This window comes from Lissotriton vulgaris, chromosome 3_2 (assembly GCF_964263255.1).
Source record: "Lissotriton vulgaris chromosome 3_2, aLisVul1.2, whole genome shotgun sequence".
NCBI classification, from domain to species: Eukaryota; Metazoa; Chordata; class Amphibia; order Caudata; family Salamandridae; genus Lissotriton; species Lissotriton vulgaris.
In genome coordinates, this window is record NC_141690.1 from 10822363 (window position 1) to 10841195 (window position 18833).

The 18833-nt window shown below is 47.0% G+C and overlaps 1 protein-coding gene across 2 annotated transcripts in view; it reads right to left on the reverse strand.

Moving 5' to 3' along the window:
• Positions 1–665: 665 nt before the first annotated feature.
• The window catches only part of KLB (klotho beta), a 229994-nt gene continuing 211826 nt past the window's right edge, over positions 666–18833 (reverse strand). For both annotated transcript variants that reach the window (XM_086963974.1, XM_086963973.1), the window contains exon 6: positions 666–5419. In XM_086963974.1, coding sequence (XP_086820100.1) covers positions 5037–5419 — 383 coding nt within the window. In that variant the 3' untranslated portion in view covers positions 666–5036. The remainder of the gene's footprint in view (positions 5420–18833) is intronic.

Below are 18833 nucleotides of genomic sequence, written 5' to 3' on the forward strand. Positions count from 1 at the left end.
GGAAACCAGGGGGCCGTAGCTTCTGTCTGAAGTTGGCGGGGAATGTGCCATACAAAAGGATCTCCGGTTTCTCCTCATTACACTTGAGCTGTGCCTGAGCGAGCCAGTGAAAGACCGAGGATAAGCAGTGTTGAGCGGGGAGAACTGCATCCTCGTCTCGTCCCCAAGAGAACAGCAGCTGGGTGTCATCAGCGTAGGCCATCACCTTAGCCTCTAATGCTTCTGCAAGATAAACCAGTGTGATGACATAGATGTTAAAGAGAAGGGGGAAAAGGGATTACCCCTGTGGAACACCTGTGGCCACTGGTTCAGGCGCCGAGGCGTTGGGCTAATAAACAAATTGAAAAGTTGTTTATTTTTAGGTCGAGCTTGGGCAGCGCATGCACTGCTCTGCCAGGCATGCTGTATTCAGGTAGAGACTTGAAGCTTTGCTCACTCTCCACCCCTATTTTTCATTGGCTTGTACCATTGTCAACTGTAAACTGTGGCTATTCTTTGGTCAATAGGCTTAGTAGGCCATCCTTAGTACCGCCTTGGCTAATTTTGTAACCTCGCATGGTGACACGCCCCGTTACGAGTGTTGTTACTCTGTAGGCTTTAATTACAGCCTCAGAGCACTATTTTCTCAAATAGCTTTGTGCTGCTCTCTCCTAACACTTTAAAAAAAATTATAGCACGAATGCATTTGCAATACAATCGGTCTCGCATTTGCAAGAGTTTAAGCTATTGGCATTGTAAAAGACCAGCCTTTTATTTATCGGTTTTAAAAGCAATACATAAATAAAAGGCATTGTCATTTACGATGCCAATAGCTCAATCTCTCGTAAATGCGAGACCTATTGCATTGCAAATGCTTGTATGAACTGTATTGTCGCATTTGGGTTTATATTTCGACTTTGATAAGGAAGGGGAGGGGCTAGCACAGAGGGAAAGGGGACTGGCTTCCGATCAAAGAGCTGCTGCTTTAGCCTTCCACAGAGCTATCTGTTCCACCGTGCGTTGAATAAGGCAGTAAAGGGTTATTAATTACCCTCCCGTTATAGAACCATATTGGTGGGAAGGGTAATTAACAATAGTTACAGCCCGCAGGTGCAGGAAATAACAGTTAATTGATGACAGGCACTTTTTTCTCCAGCACCATGTTGTCTGTCTTTAGTTTATTTGTAGTATTTAAATTGTGGATCACCAATCCATTGAGGATATACTGCAAGGACCTCAGAGAATAGGAGGTCATGTAATAGTTTAGTAGTTGTGGAATCTTAAAGGGTCTGTGGGGGCAAAAAAGAGCAAAAGAAATGAAAGGTGTTGACTTTGTTTTGCTGCTCTCATTTTCCAAAAAAGGTCCAGTCAAAATGTTTTCCCCGTGGAGAAACAAAGTTAACAAGTGCAAATGCACTGATACTTTAAATGCATGGACCTGGAAAATACACAATCACTACTATTTTGAAATTGCAAACGTGTATTTATCTGAGTACACCTCAGAAATCCAACATTTACAGATTCCCAGGAGTACTCCTGAATTTATGTTTGTCATTGCCAAGTAAAGCAGAAATGTAGGGGTAACTCTACTGGAACATATCTCCAACTTTCTTTGTGAATTAGCAGATTTTTAGGTAGTACAGGCAATGCCTCCTAATGAAAGTTGAGTGAGTGCTTACTGCTGAGATGTTGCTGTAACCTGCAGTTTCTCTTGTTTGAATCCTGGCGAGACTGACTCAGCATTTGAGCCTTCTGAAGTAGATGAAATAAATGAACTATAGCAGCATGATAAAGAAAAGATTGTGGCAACAAGGGATATGTAAAACACTACTTAACAATCATTATTATCATCAGAAGCTTCCATCAGGTTAACCACTTCCTGAAAACCTTCACAAAATCAACACTCAAGATAAAAAAGAAAAATAATAAAAGCGCTTATAAAAAGTGGGTATGCAAATTAAACATGTGACACACGTCAATATAGAATAAAATAGAATGACATTAACGCCCTAGGACCTGGATTCTGAAAATAATATTCACTTCTTGCTGTCCCCAGATGCACAGGCTCTCCCTCTTTTTAAACACATTTTGCAAAAGTCTTTCTAAGTGCTTTTTTGATAGGGTACTTATACTGAAATGTACTGTGTTAAACCTTCTCCATTAAAGTGCAATGAGATTGCAATGGTGAGAAATAAATCAGTCTGCTACCCATGCCCTATGGAAAGCTTTGATGTTTACAGAGCAGTCAAACTGGTGTTATTAAAGTACCAACTAATGGATATCAATTCACCAAAATGGCGGGCATGTAGTAGTGATATCACGCACCAGTTCACCATCTATGACATCACAGGTTTGACCCCATGTTCTATTATTAGCCTGCAATTAGCTTCCAATTTGGTGATTAGGCTTTGGGAAAAAGCACAGAGGGAAAACACCAAAAACCAATACCTCTTCAAAAGCCCTCCTTGTTTTCGGCTCCTGCCACTGCCCTCCTGACACCTGAGGCTTGAAGCAGGAGGAGTAGTGCCAGAGGTTTAAGTGGAATGAAAAAAGTGTGTGTTTGTGGGGGGGGGGGGCTCTAAAAGGGGCGTGGCCTACGAAGAGTAACAAGGAATCCTTTCCAGGACGTGTGGCTTAAAAAGGAAAACTAAAATTATTTACTTCCCATAGGTGCCACCTGACCAGTATTTTGATGCTTCTCTCTTACCTTTTTTTTGTATCCATACATATCACAGAATTACAAACATGCACCTAAAACATGCCAAACCACTGGCTTTGTCAAGGCTTGTTAGCAGTATCAGATACAGTTCCAATAACAATGTCATTGTTGTGAATAAATAGAATTGAAGATATTTCAGTTCTGAAAATATGAGACAAATTGTCTGTGGACGGAGTGGTGGTCTCCGGAGTGTCTTAATCACTCGCATTTTTCCTTCACGCCACTTTCCTCTGAAATGTTTCTCTTCCCACATATTTCTAAAATCCCAAATTTGCATATCTCATACCTCATCTCTTTCCTCTTCAGCATGCACCTTCTTTCATCTCCTTCTCTTCGTCATTCCCACTTTCTCCTCGTCAACAGCTTTGCACCTGATTAACACGCTTTTACACAGAATCACAAATACAATTGGCACAAGAGGCTGCTGCTCTGTGCTCTGCAGAGGAGCCACGGATTGGACGAGCAGGTGCTCTGAACACCTTTATGAAACTTGCACTACCACTACCTTCAGCCTCAGCTGCTGAGGTCCCAATCATGGCTGATTATAAACACTCACTCACAACCAGAATTCACGAGTGAACGCTGTACACAGTATGCGCTGTGCAAGAGTAAGAAGATGCATGAAAAAAATGCAGACACAACATCCTGTAAAAAAATACTCTTATGGAATGGACGATTAAGTAAAATATGTGAAATGTAGACCGGAATTACGTCATTAACATTGATTAACTCAATGGGTTTTACAGTCATTGTTCATAAATAAATTATCTTTTTTTCTGTAAAGCTAGGAACATGGATATAGGGCCAGATCGGGACCAGTTTCAATCCCACTTGTAGCCCAAGCCAGAGGAACCAAGAGGAGGAATCCGAATTAGCAGAGGGCACTCCCACTACCCTTCATTAACGCCATGGGATAACTATATAGGGGAAAATGGAGCGCGTTTTATAACCCAAAATAAAATATACATATACTTTTCCATCAGTTCTGTGAAAGGTAAAAGTCTTTACTAATCCCACAGGAAGTGCCAAAATAAGTGACTCTTCAACTTCCGAAGTGATCTGATTGGGTGAATGTAAAGCATTTTTTCTGCTGGCTAAATTCTGAGAAATTGCAATTTTTTTCTGTTGAAGAGTTTACAGTTTTATGTTTAACTGCTATTTTTCTGCGCTTTGCAGCATACATTTCACCACACTATAAAATAATTTCCATTCAAATCAAATTTCAGCCAATCCGAAGAACGCATGCAGAACTTTTTTTTAAAGTATACCTTTTGTAGAACATTTCTATGCACAATGAATGACACGTGTATGCCTAATTTTCTATGCAAGTTTGCCTTTTTCTGCTGTATTATATGTGCAACAGTATTGTATAGATGAACAGACACAAAGTGTTGCAAAAGTCCTGATTTTCACACACAAATGTATACAAAGTGAAAATGTTTGCAATCCTAGTAAAGTTGAGGACTTTCAATAGATCTCCACGAAGGGTGCAAAATAAAATACTTTGCTTACTCCTAGTTCTGATACTCGCAGCATGGTAGCTTGGAGAAGACCGGACATGGAAAAATGTGTCCCCTCTACTATTGACGAGATCCCAATAACGGTTGTCCGTTTTCCTTGTTACCATCCTTACTTTTAAAGTCAATGCCGCCAGGGTTTCATGTAGTAAGGATTGTGAATGACACGGAACACTAGTCCATGGAGTAATTACCTCTTGAGAACTACCTGCCAGAACTTCTCATCATCCCATTTAAATAATTTAAAACATCATTTTGTGATTCGCGATTTATGTAATTCCTCGCCCTCTACTATTCAGTCACGTTACCTATTTTTTCAACCAATATAGTTCTGTTCATGAGTAGATTCACGTCACATTTATTTTGTCATAAATAAAACAAGATAAAATGTCCATTTACTCGTGCACGGTGCACACAGCAACAGTTGTTTCTTCTACGCACTACCCATGCTGCGTCTTCCAACGGTCGATGTCACGTGTTCGTCTGGAGTGAATTTTGGGGCATATTTTCAAGAAACGGCGTTAAAATTATCGCCGCTTTAGCGGCAGTAAACTGTCGCTAAAGGGGCGATAATGGGCTTGATAATATTCCCTTGAGGATTCCAATAGAAGTCCATGTTCTGGTGTGAACATGGGCTTCTATTGGAATTCTCAAGGGTATATTATCAAGCCCATTATCGCCGCTATAGCGGCAGTTTCCAGCTGCTAAAGCGGCGATAATTTTAATGCTGTTCTTGATAATGTGCCTCTTGGAGTCCTTATTTTCGAAGCCTCGTTTGACAGAGAATTGACTTAGCGCTGAGCCATTCTCGGCAGCGAGCTCTAGGACTTTCTGAAGAAAATATAGTTTGTTGAAAAACGTTTTTCGTGGTAGAGTCTTCTCCGTTTTCGTTTGTGCTTGCGAATGGCGAGAACAGTCAAGAGCAGGGCAAACACGACAAAGAGGCAGAAACCGAAGAATACCAGGGGCTTCTTCTGCGTGAAGAACAGGCAGATGCGGCAGGGTGTGTCTTCGTGGGCGAGTCTGCAGGGGTTCTCCGTGGGCTCCGAGGGGAAGCCGTTGTTGTAGATTAACGTTTTGTAAACTTCTACAGAGGACTTGGGCTGCAGCTCAGAATTAAAAAACCCGAATGGCGCTTTCTTGTAGGTGTCTTTCAATCTGAACGCGTAGTAGCCTTTGATGTTGATTTTATCAATTTGATGTGCTGTGGAGAAAATAACATTGACATGACGTCAGTATTTATTGATGGCATATAGTGACAAATTGATAGCAAAGTAGAAATACTGATGTAATTGTATCTACATAGCGCTTACTACACATTCGCCGGGGATGCCTGGTTTCACCTTGGAGATACCCAGTAGGGACCATCTCACAGGGATAGCCAGGACGGGTTCCTCAGCGGTCTACAGCGCCACGACACCTCTGGGCAGCAGTGCGCTTTACAAGAACACATACATTACATTACATGTGTTGTGGAGAAAATAACATTGACATGACGTGAGTATTTATTGATGGCATATAGTGACAAATTGATAGCAAAGTAGAAATACTGATGTAATTGTATCTACATAGCGCTTACTACACCTGATGAGGCCTTGAAGCGCCGTATGGCGAGTAGCGCGCTCTACCAAGCAGTTGGCTACACGGAACCCAAGGTTACTGGTTAATCAGTGTTTATTGTTAATTATTGTGATTAGTCATGTACGCTTAACAAAAAATGGTATGATTTTACTCCACTTACATTGATACAGGTGATGTATATACTAGTTAGGTGTGATCGTTAGTGAGGGCTAGGTAGTTTCAGGTGAATGGTTGGTGATATAGCTGGGCTGGAGGGGATTAGACAGTGTTAGGCTGCAGGGTTAGGGTTTTAAAGAAACCCTCAACTCTCTCTCGGCCTACATCGCCTTCTTCGCGGTGACCTGGACCAAAGCCGCCTCCGCCCCCAACATCAACACCGCCATCCCAGACGGATACAAGGTCCAGAGGAAGGACTGCCCCAACCGCCCGGGAGGGAGCATCGCCATCGCCCACAAGAGCAGCCTCCGCCTCACTACCTCCAGCAAAACCTTCCCCTCCGCCAAACACCTGCAGTTCCAGATCCAGACCAGCCCTAACACCACACTCTGAGAAACCCTCATCTACAGACCCCCAGCCCCCGGACACCCTTCGCCACCACCATCACCGACTTCATCACACCCCACGCCATCGCATCAATGAATTACATACTCATTGGGGACCTCAACTTCCACCTAGACAACTCCAGTGACCACAACTCCACCATCCTCCGTGACAACCTCGCCAACATCGGACTCAACCAACTCTTCACCACACGACCCACAGAGCAGGACCCAATCTTCGCCGCAGGTAACAGCATCCACTTCAGCCACACAACGCAGCCATCATGGACCGACCACCACAACGTTCACTTCACCATCGACAAACCCAAGGCACCAAAACCAACCACCCGCCCACCACGAAGGAACTGGACCAAGGTTATCGACGAGCAAATAAACTCCACCCTCACCCGACACAACCATGGCTGGGCATCCGACACAAACATCGCAGCCAGAGGACTCCACACTTGGATCTCCAAATGCGCAGACGAGCTCGCCCCACTACACAACCCCAGCAAACAGCGCCCCAGGAAAGCCGCTTGGTTTACCACCGATCTCCAAGAAGCCAGGAGCACCTGCAGACGCCTAGAGAAGAACTGGAGGAACACCAAGACAACAGACAACTACTCCACCTACAGGGACGCCCTGACGGACTACTACAACCAAATCAGAACGACCAAAAGGAATTTCATCCAAAACAAAATCCTCACCAACTCCAAGGAACTCTTCAGTGTCATCCAGGAAATCACCAACCCACGCAGCGAAGCCACAGACGTCACCCCGTCCCAAGACCTCTACGTTAAGCTCGGAAACTACTTCCACCTCAAGATCAGAACACTTTACAACAACTTTGTTGACCACCCACAAGATGCCAAAGCCGCCCCCGCCCCCGAGACACCAGCCAGCCCATCATTTCCAACTGGACACCAATCACTACCAAAGATACCACCGCAACCATGAAAGGCATCCGCTCGGGAACCCCCACCGACCCCTGCCACGCACATCGCACCCGAACTTAAGTGCACCATTGCACCCGAACTTCAATGCACCATCAATACCACCTTCACCACAGGCACCTTCCCAGATGACTGGAAGCGCGCAGAAGTCAGGCCCCTGCTCAAGAAGCCCACAGCCAGCCCCACTGACCTCAAGAACTACATGCCCATCTTGCTCCTCCCCTTCGCTACCAGAGTGTCAGAGAAAGTAGTCAACAGGGAACTGACACGATTCATCGAAGAGAACGCCATCCTCAACTTGTCCCAATCCGGATTCCGGAGCAACCACAGCACATAGACCACACTACTCGCTGCCACAGACGACATCCGCACCGTCCTGGACCAAGGCCACTCCGCAGCCCTGATCCTCGCCCTTTCTGCAGCCCTGGATACCGTCTCCCACCGCACACTAATCGCAAGACTGCAAGACGCCGGCATACATGGTACTGGCCTGGACTGGATCCGATCGTTCCTCACCGGAAGAAGCCAAAGGATCAGACTACCACCCTTCCTCTCCGCCCCCACGGAAATCACCTGCGAAGTCCCGCAGGGGTCATCCCTGAGTCCGACCCTCTTCAACGTCTACATGGCCCCCCTTGCAGCCATCGTCTGACAACATGGCCTCAACATCGTATCCTAGGCTGACGACACCCAGCTCATCCTCTCCCTCACCAGAGACCCCACCACCTCAAAACTCAACTTCCAGAGAAGAATGCAAGACGACGTAGTCTAGATGACCAACAGCTGCCAAAAACTCAACTCAGAGAAGACAGAAGTCCTCATCCTTGGGACCACCCCCTCAGCTTGGGACAACACCTGGTGGCCCCCCGCCCTCGGAAGCCTGCCCACCCCATCACATTACGCCAAAAACCTCAGCATCGTACTCGATTCAGCTCTCACCATGAACTGTCAGGTCAACGCCATCACCTCCAGCTGCTTTAACACCCTCTGCATCCGCCGCAAGACCTTCAAATGGATCCCCCTGAATCAAGGAAGACAGTCACCCACGCACTCATCACCAGGAGACTAGACTATGGAAAAAACGCTCTCTACGCCAGCATCAACAAGTCCCTACTCCGCAAACTCCAGATAATACAGAACACCACAGCCAGACTCATCCTTGGAATCCCCCGGCACAAGCACATCAGCCAACACCTGGGTAGACTCCACTGGCTCCTCGTAGAGGAGTGTCACCTTCAAAATCCTCACTCATGCCTACAAATGCCTATTCAACAACGGACCCAAATACCTCAATGACAGAATACATTTCCACGTACCCAAGAGAAACCTCCGATCGGCCAACCTAGCACTGGCAGAAACCCAGCGCATCCAGAGAACCAGGAGCAGGCGGAAGATCGTTCTCCCACATTGCAGCTACGACCTAGAACGAGCTACCGGCAGACATCAGATGCACCCCATCCCTGAATACCTTCAGGAAGACCCTCAAGACCTGGCTCTTCGGCTGAACGGATCGACTGCCCCCCCCCCCCCCGCCCCCCGTCCTCAGCGCCTTGAGACCCTCACGGGTGAGTAGAGCGCTTACAAATCCCTGATTGATTGATTGATTGAAAGATTGAAAGAAGGAGAATTCGTTATATATGATATGAAGTGTCATTCAATTACAGAATTAAAATAGGAGAGACCAGGGCTTTAAGTGGAATGAAAAAACTAGGAAGTATCTCAAAGGGGGGTGGCCAATGTAATTAAGGGCAGGGCTTAGTAACACGTGAGCTTAAAAACATGTGTTTAACATAGTGTGCCACCCGACTTGTATTTTGCTGTTTCTGTCATTGCATCCAGATATATGATACAACAAGTAACATCATACCTACTACAAGCCAGGACTATTGGCTTTGTCGATGGTTGTTAGTTGCATAAAATAAATAAACAGCAACTATGGCTGAAATATAATATTGAAAAAGCTTCCACTTAAATCCCTGGTGACACCACAACAATGTTGCTGCTACTGCATTTCAGAAAGAGAATGGAAATCTAGAGAGAAAATGACTCTCCTTAAAACATGTCCCTTCCCCTACAACGCTCACCTGGCATGACGTCATGCCGTAACCTCTCCACTAGTGAGAAGTGATCAGTGTGAGCAACCCACATCGATGTGCCTGCTGTCACTGCAGTCTGGGAAAAAACGGACCGCCAAGGTCCGGGCACAAAACAGAGCCTGATAGAGACCAATTTCGAGGCCAGCACCAGTGAGACCCGGGCCACTTAAATCCCTAGGAGAGACTAAAGTAGACGGGCATGAGACTAAGAGGAGGCTATGCTCAGAACTAGAAGGCATGCAGAGGATGGAAGGCAAGAAGAGGGTCGCTCTGAAGAAAGGAGAGGAATGAAGTGGAAGAAAGTCAAGGTCAATTTTTCCTGCTCAGTATTTGGAGTTTTTTGGGAGGCTTTCAGAGGTAGCCAACAATCTGAGAACGTAAGCTGTTGAAAGAAACAACATACCATAGAATGCAGCTTAAACATGCTCTTTCAAGTATGCACATCGTTTAAACATTAGCAGCCAGATCCTGTTGTCTACCAAGCCAAAGGCACCCCTTTAAAACAAGAGCCAGGACAATCCCAAGCGAAGCATGGTCTATACTGCCCAGGTGAAGGTGGCGCAGATGGTTTCTTTCGGAAGATGTCTTCTTTAGAAAGTTTCATTTAATGATCATCACAAACTGTTCTGCATTCAAGGGAGTTACACTCACTAAAATGAGTTATTTGACACTGGCTCAGAGCATCTCGCCTATGCACAGACAGCGATATACCTTGTTTTGTTACCTAATCCCCTTCTAGATTGTTTCTATGGCACATCAGAGCAACCGCTGACACGAAAGATGCCTAGAGCTAATATACCCAGTGAATGATTGTTTATGTGGCCAGTGTGGTATATGCTTTATATGCAGGACCGGCTCTAGGGCGGTGCGATCGGTGCCACCGCACCAGGGGTGGGGGCGCCCTGATTGCAAGCATGTTTTCGTTTTAAAAGCACCTGCTGCCGGGTTCCTTGCTTCCAGCAAGTTACACCCATCAATAAAAACGTCTAGATCACTCCAGTTCTTGCTGGAGAGAGACCGTAGGTTTGTCTGGTGGAAGTTTTAATTCAAGGTAAGGTAGTGCAGTGGGTTAATGTTACTTTTATTACAGTTTATAAGATAAAAATTCTGAATTTGTGCTTTTCCAGACTATGGACTCTTAAACTATACTGCCGACCAGTATAGATGACATGTGACTCCTACATCTTGTGGTCCTCTGTCTTATGTAACATTTCCTATACACATGTATGATTGTCTCTGTGCCAATGTGTGGTAATTTAAAGTGCTCAAACCCTACACTGGTATTAGTGGCGCTATAAAAACTAAATCCGTTTGAGAGAGTGGTTATAGAAACTTGAGAAGCACTGTTAAATGGTGGTAGAGAAGGAATCCGTGGTAGATGTGGTCATTGGGGGGCACCAACAAACATTGTCGCACAGGGCGCCACCACTGCCAAAGCCGGCCCAGTTTATATGTATAAGGGAAGCACAGTAATGGAGGCCTTTGGGTTCCATTCTGGAAGACCCTACTCCTGACTTGTTACCTGTGTAAAAGATAGGGGTGAGGTGATTTCCCCAGACAGTGGGAGTGTAATCGGTGACATTCCAGAAGCAGGAGGGGGGAGACGTAATCACTAAAGTGGGGCCAAAGAAGACATGGCTCCTATAGATATTCCAGAGATGTTTTTGTTAATAGGGGCTGATAATCCTTCTTCCTGCAGCAGTGGCATTTTGGTAGATGGTGGGGTGAAGGGTGGAGTTGCAGACTCTGTTGGTCAGAGTAAGAAGAGTATACTAGGTGAGGCCCACTTTTGTTTCCTTTTCACGATCACTGTCTTTGTGGGTGATCATATACCTGGTGCAGATAGCTCACACCACCACTATGTGCCTTTGATGTGGGTATTCCAGGTGGAGATAGCTCTGCTGCGAGCCGCATCCCCCCACACAAAGGCTTTGTTTTCAGAACAGCATAGAGTGGCACTTGAATAAGGAAGCCACACCAAACCAGTTCTGTGTGCTTAAATTACAATCATGTTTATCTACTCACACTTTGTTAGTAACATCAATTCAGGTTTGTGAAACAAATCAATATTTACCAGCGCACATGCCATCTGAAGATGAAGCCATCTCCACATGTGCACACACTGCACTAACATCGCCCATCTTAGCATCCTCAACCCCATCCTGTTGGAACATTGTTGGTTCTCCGCATCTTCGACAAGCTCCTCCAATAATGCTGTGGTGTAAAGCAGTTTGGAGACTTGAAGTTTAATGCTGTCCCCCTAATCTTCCACCCAGGACACCCTGGTCTCAGCCTGCATCACTCGGACAGCAACAATGCGGGGGTCTTGACGAAACTGGGAACATCCACTTGGACACAGTCTTGAATTGGAGAGGGGTTGTTGTTGAGTTCGTTCCCCAGGAGTGGGTGCCCCCACTTCAGCCACCTGCTCAATGAGACCAGGGACCATCGAATAGCTTAAGGAGTCCGTGAGTGGCCAGGCGACCCCCCCCCACCCCAAGCATAGCCCGCATCAGATCCCCTCCAAGGTAATTGCATTAAAGTGAGGGTGCAATGAGCTTTTGTTCACCAGGTTCGGCGGGTGCTGATGATTTAGTGCTCCATGCAACAACTCAAAGCTGAAGACAGAACTCCAGAAAAGCAACGTACCAGCCAGTTCACTCTTGTAACAAACAACAAGCATTGGCAAAGCCAACAGTTTTAGTTTGAGTTCTGACTAAGACAGTTTTATTAATCCTGCTGCAGTGTATAGAATCCCTTGAGGACAGTGGTTCTTAACTTTTTGACTCCTGTGGAGCCTCACTTTATCTTTCCTGGAATCCGAGGACCCCCAAGGAATAATTTTTGGGATACAGGTACTTCGGCCTAAGCAAGTTTGATGATTTCAACAGCAAAACAATACACAAACAAACATTTATCAAGTAAATACACAAATAAAATATTTTATTAATTTCACAAATATAAGAAAATATCAAATGCTTCATTTGAATGGGAAGGTTGAGCTTTTCCAAATTAAATCGAGGCCACCCATTATCTATAGTATATTGTGCTCCCACGAAACAATCTGTTACACCAACTTAATTTTTAGCCTCCAATTTAAAAACAACACATATTACTGCCAGCGAAATAACCCTGTCAATGATAATTTTTTTGCCACAAAAAAAATTCTGGTGGTACGTCAGTTATTAATTCAGGTGTGACTTTCTATCATCACCGTTTAACAATAAAACCAAAACAATGTCAAGAGGAAAGGAGGGTGATGTCAAACTGCAGCCTAGTCTCCTGAACGGGTGCTACAACTCTGGAAAGTGCCAGAAGCCATCACATTCCCGCCCGTAAGCACTAAAGGGCTTTACAAGCCTCTTGCGCCACTTTTGCGTCACTTCTCCCATGTTAAAAGTGAAGCAAAGTAATGATCTTCCAGAGACGCCCTTCCATGTGGTGTGGGATGCTTTTAAAGCCATGATTCGGGGCCACATCACCACTCTTTAGATTGCGCGGGCACGCGAGGCTCGTAATCTGGAGGATAGCCTGGCGAAGGACATAAAGCAAAAGGATCAGGAGCACTCTTCTCTGGCGTCTAGGCGGCAGCTCGCCAACCTTAGAGGGCAGCTTCGGCTCTTGCGTACCAATAAGGCAGAAAAATCTTTGCTGGCGTTGAAACAGTGATATTTTGAGGGGGAGATAAGGTGGACCGGCTGCTGGCGGGGAGACTGAGGGCGTGTGCGGCCAAGGCTCATATAGCCAATATCCAGCTGCCAGACTGAGAAGGGTCATCTCGGAGAGAGATAAGTGTGAGGCGTTTTGGGCCTACTATACTGCTCTGTACAAGGCGGAGACTCCGCCCCCGGACATGGTGGCAGATGTCCTGAGTAGAGACACGGGGACCCCGCTGCACCCACATTATGCAGAGACCCTGGAGGGTCCTATCACCAAGGGTGAGGTAACAGCAGCCGAGAGGGATCTCCCTCTTGGGGGGACACCGGGACAGGATGGCCTACCTCTGTCCTTCTATCGCATGTTCCAGTCGCAGCTTTGGCCCTACCTTCTGAGACTGTATAATTATTTTACAGACTCAGATGGAACGTCCTCCGACATGGGCATGGCGGAGATAGCGTTGATACCGAAGCCTGGGAAGGATCCCACGCTCTGTGCGTCCTACCGCCCCATAGCTTTGTTGAACACTGACCTTAAAAGTTACACCAAACTACTAGCAAAAACGCCTAGATCCCTATATGCCGGGACTCGTGGACCCGGACCAGGTCGGCTTCATCCAAAATTGTCAGGGAGCGGATAACGTGCGTAAACTTGCGCATCTTGTGGGGAAAGCGCACCACTGGAAGCTCCAGGCCTGCCTTCTGTCACTAGATGCGGAGAAGGCGTTCAATCGGCTGGATAGGACCTTTCTTCGGGCGGTTCTGCGAAAGTTTGGGTTAGGTCAGAATATGATCACAAGGATCATTGCCCCATATCTTGGCCCGCAGGCCAGGATTCGGATCGATGGACAGCTCACTGCGCCGTTCTCCATCCATAGGGGTATGAGGCAGGGGTGCCCCCTTTCACCCTTGCTGTTTGGCCTTGTAGTGGAACCCCTAGCAGAGGAGATCCGTCAGGCACCCGATATCCATGGTATCCCCCTTGGTGGCCGAGAGAACAAGATGGCGCTGTTTGCAGATGACCTTATCCTCACCCTAACGCGCCCTCGGGAGTCCCTCCCTGCACTGCACTCAGCGTTGTGCCTTTTTGAGAGGGCCTCAGGCCTTAAGATTAACCATGACAAATCTTGGGCCCTTAATCTCACCATTCCGAGGGAGGACATCCCCCTCCTATAGAAACTCGTGCCTTATCAGTGGGCCTCCCAGCACATTAGCTATTTAGGCCTCCTGCTGACCCCCTCTTTGGACACATGATCACAAGTAAATTGGCGGGAATGTCGTAAGACGGTCCTTGAAGATCTACAGAGGTGGAGGTCTTTGGTGGTATCGTGGCTGGGCAGAATTAATGCCATCAAGATGTCAATCCTCCCTAAAATTCTATATCTGTTTCAATGCCTCCCCACACCTATTCTGCTTCACTGTATACGAGGCCTGCAAAGCAATCCCACGACCTTTATCTGGGGCGGGAAGCGGCCTCGGTTCTCCCAAAAGCTCCTCATGACGCCACAGGATAGGGGAGCTGGCCTGCCCCAATCTCGTGGATTACTATTGGGCCTCGCATCTTCGCTTTGTGGTGGAGTGGGGGGTACGGGAGAGCGAGGAGGGATGGTTGCACATGGATCGGACAGTGACTGGGCGAACCATTTGGGATCTTGCATGGCTACATCGGGCGGCACGCTCTAGGAGTGCCTATATAGCGGTGCCCACAAGAACGGTTTTAGAGATATGGGATAAAATAGCTGTGTCCAGAGGCCTAACAACATTTTCCTCACCGCACACCTCGCTTGAGGGAAATCCACTCTTCCCACCGGCCCATCGCACCCGTGCCTTTGACAAATGGACACAGGGGGACTGCAGTGTGAATTGTGATCTGTATGAGGGGGGTATACTTAAGACCTTTGCCCAATGTAGAGAGGAGTTTCACGTACCATTGGAAATGAGACTGTAGTATGCCCAACAGCGGCAGTGGGTGTCCGAGGGGGATATGTATTAGGTGGCTACTCGCGCCTTCACCCCCTTCGAAGAACTAGCATGCTCTCTTGGTGGAAAAAAAAGGGCTGATATCTCAGATCTATCAGATTTTGCAGCACCCAAAGGCACCACCCTCTCACCCATACCAACACCAATGGCAGTTGGGGTCCGGCGCGGACATTGCGCCCTCGCAGTGGTGTAGATTGTGGCAGGATATCCCCAAAATATATTGTAGCATCCCACAGCGGGAAAATGCATATAAACTCATGACTCAATGGTATTACACGACCCAGCGTCTCCACAAGATGTTTCCCACATCCTTTCCTCTGTGCTGGAGGTGCCGGTCTGCATCAGGGATTTTATTCATGTTTGGTGGGCATGTCCAACATTGACCCTATTCTGGAAAGAGGTCCTTAGCCACATCAGGGGGATATTGGGGTTCCCTCTGCCTGAAGCCACGAGCACAATCCTACGAGGTATCAAACCTGCTAACCTGAAGGTGCTTACCCGAAGCGATTGGATTCTGGCGCTCTAAATGCTAGGAGCGGCTAAGCAGCTTATAGCCCTGTACTGGAAGAAAACGGAAGCCCCCGCCAATCGCAGCCTGGTTTGTACGTCTCTGGCATGTCATCATGATTGCAAACTCGCGACACGCGTTTTAAGGCTGTTTGGCACCCTCTGGTTAAATATCTCTGCACTGTTGAACATGCACGCCACATGCCTACCAAGCTCAGGACACTGCGCCTCTTTGAGAATGCTATTGTTCCCCCTGATCCTGGTAGATTGCTTCTTTAGCTGCCCCGTGCGTTCGGACTCCGCTAACACTAGCGCTGGCCCAGGCCTTCTCCCATTGCTTCCCCCGCCTACGCACACCACTCTTACTCTTGCTGTGCTGTCTCCCCCTTCTACTTTCCTCTTCTTTTCTCTTTCTCCTCTCCATTACTCTTTCGGTTATTGGGCCCTGATGATTTTGGGCTGGTTGCCCGTTCGTTATTTGAAATAGAGCTTAGGGGTCTTGCTTTATTGAATGCCCAGATGGTTTTACATTATGCACCATGAGACGTGGCCGGCCCTTCAGGGGTTGTAGGCGAAACGCTGTGTAAAAACTGGCTTTCCCTGTACATTCCCAACGGCACCAGTGCCAAGTCAAGCTCTGTGGCCGGCCCTGTATAGGATTGTAGGCGTCATGCTGTGTAATAAATAGACCTGTGGTATGTGTTTTTGCCTGGAAAATAAAAACAGATCTGAAACAAAAATTGAAGCAAAAGTGGCGCAAGGGGCTTGTAAATAAGCCCAAAGGTCTGCACAGCTGTAGCGCCGACTTGCCTTTACCTACGGTTTCCAGCTGCCCGAGTCCATCGCAAGGCACAAGCGGTGCAACGCCTTGCTTTTAGCGCCACTTCGCGGGCTGCTTTTCTAATGATCCCTCTCACCTGCCAGTTCTCCATCAGCCCTCGTGAATGTGCTGACGCAGGAGAGTGCCACGCTTGTCAGAACCCAGGAACGGAAGAGACGCTTCAGTACAGAGCCTGCCACTCACCCACTCTTCTTCCAGCTCTTGTTTCTGGTTTGTTTTCCCTCCAACGTCCTTTTCTAGTGCCTTTCTTGCCAGCTGCTTCAAGGAGGCCTTGGCGCACCCCCTATAGCCCACTTGTCTCCTCAGTTTAGCTCCAATATGACGCAGTAAACAGAAGTGTGTGCACGCGCGTAACGCACATGTTAGTTATAGCAGTTTGCGTCACCCCGTTTGGGTTCCCCGCCACTACTGTAATGGCATTCACCCTCGCATGAAGCTAGTTGTGCGGTAACCCCATGTTCAAACACTGTATTTTGGTTGTAGTCAGAATAATTCATACGTTTGAGGGCGGTTGGAGGATTACTTTGAGGGTTATAATTAAAGTTTATATAAAGAGGGCCGGCTAGGCTTACAGAGACCAACGGGGGCTGCCTTGGGGTCTTTAAATATGGTTATGCTAAGGCAAGGCGAGGTCAAAAACTCTTTTCTTGTGGCGAATGTTCCTTAAGCCTGTTTTGGAGGGGGGAGTCATGACCTTCCCCACAGGGGAATGAGAGGACTGAAGTGCAGGAAGGACTGATTACTAAAGTTCGAAGCAGAGTAAAAAGATACAACATAACTTAAGCGACATTGTCACAAGTAAGGGGCAGACCGGTGCTGCGTGCGCTAGCCCTTCTTTAGCGCCCCTGGCCCAGGTGACACAAAGGCAGCAGAAAAATAGAAATAATAAACTTTTACCTAACGGAGTTCTTGGCACAATATTTTGTTTTACATTTAGAATTGCAAATTGAGGACAAACTGTACATTTTGGACATCATTACTCAGATGAGTCATCCAAAGATGACTAAAGTGAGAGGGGTGAAAAACAAATGCGTGCAAGACGCTTCTGTGGTGGGGGAGCGGCGTTGAGGCATGGGTGAGCGAGAAGAATGCCAGATGGCGGCTGCGCACGTGCACATGTGCGTAGCAGCAAGCTTGAGGTGAGCAAAAGCGTTTGGGCGACTTTTAAAAGCCCAGTTACTAAATGTCTCACAGAACAGCGCATGCGCAGGCTCAGGCGAGACCTAAAAAGGAACGCACCCAGACTCAGCAGAAGGGCCTTTGATCCAAAGACTGCTGTCAAGATGTTCTGTGGTGTGGGCACTGGTATTGAAGGTTTTGGTCCTGTAAACTTAAAGAATGACAAAGCTTTGATAAATAGCTTGCCTCAGCTGGATCAATTGTTATCTTGTGTCTCAAATAAACTGGAGTAGAATGTTAGATCTATGTTTGACACAGTTCCTGTGCAGCTCTCTGCTATAGCGTAAGCTCTCTCTAACGGTGATAAGCAGGTTGTTACCGCTCCTTCTGTTCCCTTCCATTCAGCCACAGAATCCACTTCTTTTGTTCCCTACCATTCTAGTGAGATGTATGAGTATTGCAAGTTGTCGAGTAATAAGGTATCCCCTTTTTGCTTAATGCTGGCAGGGCTAAGGGGGAGTCAATTCTGTGAGGGGAGTCAATTGAAAGTTAAACTGCAGTGGAAACTCAGAACACCACGTATTAAGTAGACTTGGCTATGCCTAGTTCTTCTGAACTGCCTCCCAGCGTTCTGTGTCCTTTGATAGAACTTAATAGGCCTTATTCACCCTTCAAGCAGAGTACACGTGTTTTAGTTCTTATCATGCTGTCTTAGACCTTCCTCCAGATGCCTCTCCTTTTGTGTTGGTCTTGACAAATGTCCCTCCACTGGTTAAGCGACAACTTCAATTCACTGGGCAACTTATTATCAAAGTATTTAATTGATGTAGAGCACGAAATCTTGATGGCACCCTACTATTCAGGCATATTCTGATGGCTAGGGGGTTGGGCTGGGTAGGCCTCTGTTGGAAGTAGGCGACTGGGGACTGTGTGGTGGGGAACTTTGACAACAAAGAGTTGGTAGGTTACTTGGCGTATAGACTAGCGCAGTCTTCTGCAGCAGGTTCTAGAATTTCTGTCCACCCCCTGACCTTTTTTTTACCCCCCTTTGAAAAGGCATTAAGTCCCCAATCTACCTAGATTCCACCCTGACACGCATTTTGCCTGCCCCCAATGTCAAGTCCCTGAGGCGAACTTTAAACACATGTTTTGGTATTGCCCCCACATACAGGAATACTGGGATCGAGTTCACAGGACACTTCGGGCAGTTACCAATGTCACGACCATTTCCACTTGGGAGGCGTGAGCACTTCGGATATTCCGTAGACGGAAGACTGAGAAAGTGCAGTATCGCTTTATGTCCCTCGCCATCCTTTTAGCAAAAAGAGGAATAGCTATGCACTGGC